Source organism: Vicia villosa, linkage group LG6, assembly GCF_029867415.1.
Source record: "Vicia villosa cultivar HV-30 ecotype Madison, WI linkage group LG6, Vvil1.0, whole genome shotgun sequence".
Classification (NCBI taxonomy): domain Eukaryota; kingdom Viridiplantae; phylum Streptophyta; class Magnoliopsida; order Fabales; family Fabaceae; genus Vicia; species Vicia villosa.
This window is the reverse complement of record NC_081185.1, coordinates 146,226,254-146,231,271: the sequence shown is the minus strand read 5'-3', so window position 1 is coordinate 146,231,271 and position 5,018 is coordinate 146,226,254. Positions and strand designations below refer to the sequence as shown.

At 35.8% G+C, this 5,018-nt stretch overlaps 1 protein-coding gene and 1 non-coding gene across 2 annotated transcripts; both read left to right on the top strand.

The window, feature by feature from the left end:
* Window positions 1-361: 361 nt before the first annotated feature.
* On the top strand, window positions 362-3,811 carry LOC131610373 (G-type lectin S-receptor-like serine/threonine-protein kinase SD3-1). The gene is made up of 2 exons (XM_058882299.1): window positions 362-1,125; window positions 1,281-3,811. Exon 2 carries the CDS (start codon window positions 1,360-1,362, stop codon window positions 3,646-3,648), a length of 2,289 nt encoding a protein of 762 aa, XP_058738282.1. The 5' UTR covers window positions 362-1,125; window positions 1,281-1,359; the 3' UTR covers window positions 3,649-3,811.
* An 899-nt stretch (window positions 3,812-4,710) lies between these two features.
* TRNAK-CUU (transfer RNA lysine (anticodon CUU)) lies at window positions 4,711-4,783 on the top strand. Its single transcript has one exon. It is a non-coding gene; the product is annotated as a tRNA-Lys (tRNA).
* The last annotated feature ends 235 nt before the right edge of the window (window positions 4,784-5,018 follow it).

The window sequence follows — 5,018 nt, the reverse complement described above, 5'->3', positions numbered from 1 at the left end:
ATTCAAATTCTAGTTTTAGTATGAAACACTAATTAATACATTTCTCCTAGTTTAAAAAGTATTTACACAATCATACAATCATAAATATTTAATCATTAAAAATCCTAAACTTTTTTATAGAAAATTCTAAGTACTTTAAAATAGTTTATTTAATTGACTTTAATTTGTTAAAAGTGCAAGACATTTTTATTAGACAATGATACACATTAAATTCTTATTACAATATCTATAGTTAATACCCAAAAGAATCAATAATCAACATATTTGTAAAAAAAAATACTACTACTTAACACTCAATAATAGAGAAAACAAAGAAATATTTACCTTTTCAATTCAATTCAAAACAAATACATCCACAATAAAAACAAACAACTAACAATAATAAAGTAAAATTCCTTAAAATCCTTTTCCTTTGTCTTCTTCACTTTTTCTTCACCGTCTTCCTCTCCTTTTCCTTCTTCTTCGCCATCACCATCTAATCCAGCAACACACCCATTATCTACTACTCTCTCTCCCACACTCACATTACTCACTTTCTACTCCCCATTTCCTCAAAAATCAAACTTTACACTTTACATCATTCTTTTCATCCTTCAAATCTAAACCCAACAAGCTTCAGTGTTCATTACCCTTTTCAGCTTGCTTGCTAAGAAAAGCAAGGAAGTGAAAAAGGAAAAAACTTTCCATCTGGGTCATGAGATTTGGTGTGTTCAATTGTTTAACATTCATCACTTCTTAGCTTAAGCTTTTAATTTCAGCTGTTTTTATTTACTTAGATCTCTTTAACAATAACTTTCCTTTGTAGAAGCTTGAACCTTGAAGAGGGATTATGCATTCTTTCAAATGAACTGCTTTTTGTGTAGTTTGGGTCCCATATGTGCTTAAAGTTTCAATTTTTAGTACTCAAGTTCAGCTTTTTGCTTTTAATTTGCAAAATAGTCAAAAGGGCTTTCATTTTGTAATCTCTTTATTCCTGTTTAAGTTATACATGAGTCTCAACACTGTCCAATTTCAAGATTCTCTGTCAAATTCATGGTGGTAACTTCTTAATTTGTTGCAAGATTCTGAGATTTTCATGGTGGTAGTGTGTGGTGCTTATTTTGAGTTTCTGAGCTTTGGACTAAGGTACCAAACTTCGTACATTTTCTTCCACTTTTGATTCTATTTGGATATTTCTTGACATCATAGTTTACCTAATATTTGACTTCAATGTATGTGCTTTTTGCCTTTTAAGCTGTTTTCGTTGACAAAAACCTTAACTTATCTTATCTCTTTCACAGGTGTTTGGTGTAAATGTGAGTTTGGGAAATTGAACTCATCATAATATATCTTGGTCTGTTCTTCTAAGATTATATCGAAATGCTTCGGTCGAAGTGTCTCCTTAGGTTAGCATTGTTGCTTTGTGTTTTATTTGGCTTCTTGTTACATCCTGCTGTAACAGATGTGATAGCATTAGGTTCCAAACTCTCTGTTGTTGATAATAATTTTTGGGTTTCCACCAATCGCGATTTCGCATTCGGGTTCTTTAACGTTATTGACGAACCTAACCAGTTTAGTGTCGGCATTCGTTTCAATTCGGTGTCTATTCCTTATAGCCAACAGACACTTGTATGGATTGCTGGTGGTCATGTCAAAGTAAGCAACATGTCATATTTCCAACTTACTCCACAAGGGGAGCTCGTCTTGTTTGATTCCTTACGCGGAGTCACTGCGTGGACTAGTGGAACGGGAAACGGATCTGTTGTTTCGGCTTCTCTTAACGACGATGGAAATCTTGTTCTTGTAGACTCAAAACAAAACATGATTTGGCAAAGTTTTGATAATCCTTCTGATACACTACTCCCAGGACAGAGATTACATGTATCCAAGACACTTCGTGCTTCATCCAAGGACCTAGAGACTAGTCACTATAGTCTTTACTTGAATGCTTCTGGTCGGTTGCAGCTTCGATGGGACAGTAATGTTGTATACTGGACAGGTGAAAGCCATTCCTCTATTGCAAATGCAAATCTCACTGCATCCATCACATCCGATGGATCTCTTCAACTTCAAGACCAACATTCTATAGCTGTTTGGAGTGTGTTTGGAGAAGACCACAACGATTCTGTGAGTTATCGGTTTCTTAGGCTAGATTTTGATGGCAATCTCCGGTTATATTCATGGATGGAAGATTCTCAGTCATGGAGATCGGTTTGGCAAGCTGTTGAGAATCAATGCAAGGTCTTTGCTACTTGTGTCGACCGTGGTGTCTGCGTCTTCAATGCTTCAGGTTCGGCTGAGTGCAGGTGCCCTTTCAAGACAAACGAAACTAACAAATGTTTGGTTCCGAGTGAACAGGATTGTACTATTGGTACCTCTATGCAACGGTACGAGAACATATATCTATATGGATATTACCCTCCTGATGATTCGATTGTCACAAGTAGTTTGCAGCAATGTGAGCAGTTGTGCCATAATGACTCCATGTGTACAGTTGCAACATTTTCGAACATCGGTGGTCCACAATGTTCGATAAAGAAAACAAAATACGTAACTGGCTATACAGATCCATCTCTAAGCTCAATATCATTTGTTAAGAGTTGCTTAGATCCATTTGCCGTATACCCCAATTCGGAAAAGTCGCCTCCATCAGAATCGTCTCATCACAGGCTCTGTGTTCCTTGCTTGGTAGGAGCAGCCTCAGGAACATTTGTCATTGTTGGTTTTATCCAGCTGGGAATTGTTTTCTTCATATGTAGAAGAAAAAGTTCTACTATGAGAAGAGTCGCACTAGCATTCACGCACCCGAATTCAAAAGGTTTGATGGTGTTATCCTTTGCAGAAATCAAGAGCATCACCGGAGATCTCAAGAATCAAGTTGGGCCAAATATGTTCAAGGGTGTGCTACCGAGCAATCGTGTACTTGCAATCAAAGACCTGAATGCAACTATAGAAGAAAGGAAGTTCCGGAGCGCAGTTCTGAAGATAGGGAACATCCACCACAAGAATCTAATGAAGCTGGAGGGTTACTGCTGTGAGTTCAATCATCGATATTTGGTCTACGAATATGCCAAAAACGGCTCGTTGGACAAGTATTTAGACGATTCTACTCTTTGCAAGAAGCTTACTTGGAGAACGAGAGTTGAAATATGCTCATCTGTTGCGAAAGCTATCTGTTATTTGCATTCGGGGTGTAGGGAGTTTATAAGCCACGGAAACTTGAAATGCGAGAATGTAATGTTAGACGAAAACTCAGTTGCTAAGGTGTCTGATTACGGATTCACAATAGTTGACGGCGAGGCTACATACTGCGGCTTTTCAGCAGAAAAAGACGTAGCAGATTTCGGCAAATTAGTGTTAACCTTGTTAACCGGCTGTCGCGATCACAAACAACTCTGCGAAAGGGCTTACAAAGAATGGCTGGAAGGAAGGGTAACCAACGTGGTCGATAAAAGAATCGACGGTGGTGCTGATTTGGAGGAACTCGAACGTGCATTAAGAATCGCGTTCTGGTGCGTTCAAGTCGACGAACGGAAACGACCTTCGATGGAAGAGGTAGTGAGAGTACTAGATGGTACCCTAAATGTTGATCCACCACCACCTCCATTTGATTTGGCATTTGATCCACAAGAGAATTGTTCAGAATCAGAAATAGAATCAGTGGTTTAGTAGTTGCCTTCAGAATGAACATGTATAGAATAGGACTGGACTAACATCTAGGGGAAAAATAGGCATGCCCTTTAATTTTTGTGCCTTGAAACTATAAGGGCACTGATTGTAAAGTTTGAATACCATGTTCATTTGAGATTTATGGCATCTTTCTGATTTTAAATTTGAAGTCTTATTCTGAATATTGCAAACAAATTTAGTAACAAATTTGTGGTTTAAAATAAGATGGGGTAAGATAACTCAAAAAGTTTGTATTATTAATTTGTTAACTGTTGGTACTGTTTTTCGAATTTATCCTTCATACTATTTATTGGTAAAAGACAATAATTATGAATATTTTAGTGAAGAAATAATTAAGATAGTTTAAAAATGTATGTGAATAGAGTATTTTACATGATGGGCCCGTTTGGATCCAATGTCGATAGTAGACTTAAACAAAGTAATATTTGACTGAAACGGAGCTTAATTTTTGAGAAAATTTCTATTTATAGTCCAAGATACGTCAAGACTTTTTGGCTTACATTTTTTATTAAAAAAAGTTTACATTTTTGATTAAAAAAAGTTTAGATGAATTAGACTCCAAAATTTCACCAGACTCTTCTTAAAATATTTAGATGAATTGAACTTCAGAACTTCACCAAAATCAGGACCGAACTTAAGATTCAGAAAGCGCCTATAAAAATATTTACAAATCATCTATCCAAAAATTCTTCACATTTGATCTTGAGTATATTGGAGAGTTAGATTTTTTGTTTTTAAAAACTCAAAATAAAAAATAATAAATTATGATTACATACATGTACATACATAGCTCAATTAAATAAACTTTAAAAAAATGTCTTAAAAAGGTTAAGTTAGATATTTAAGGTCACTTAGCATGCAGACGGTGGTGTGGGTGGGACCAAAGACTGAGAAGGAAAGTTACAGATGGAAAATATTATAAAATTATATTATGGTTGAATTAACAATGCAAGATGCTCGTGGGACCAAAGGCTGAGAAGGAAAGTTATAGACTGAAAATATTAAAATTATATGGCTTCGGTTGAGCTAGACAGGCAACAAGCCCGTCTAGCTCAGTTGGTAGAGCGCAAGGCTCTTAACCTTGTGGTCGTGGGTTCGAGCCCCACGGTGGGCGTTTCTTTTATTGTTTTTGAAATATTTGTGCCTTATTTCAACTGGAAAATTGAAGACGAGACGCGAACTTCTTGCGTTACACTGTTTGTATCGTACAATCTTTTATTTAACGTTTTTCTTTAAAAAATGACTTACTTATCAATTAATTTTATGTTTTTTTATACATAATTTATAAAATGAACAGAGTCTACACGTAGTTATATGAAAGCATTTTTAGTAACTTTTTAAAATTGTCA

Excerpts from the sequence above, each read along its gene's own strand:
- LOC131610373 (XM_058882299.1), top strand. The coding sequence starts at position 1,360 with ATGCTTCGGTCGAAGTGTCTCCTTAGGTTAGCATTGTTGCTTTGTGTT.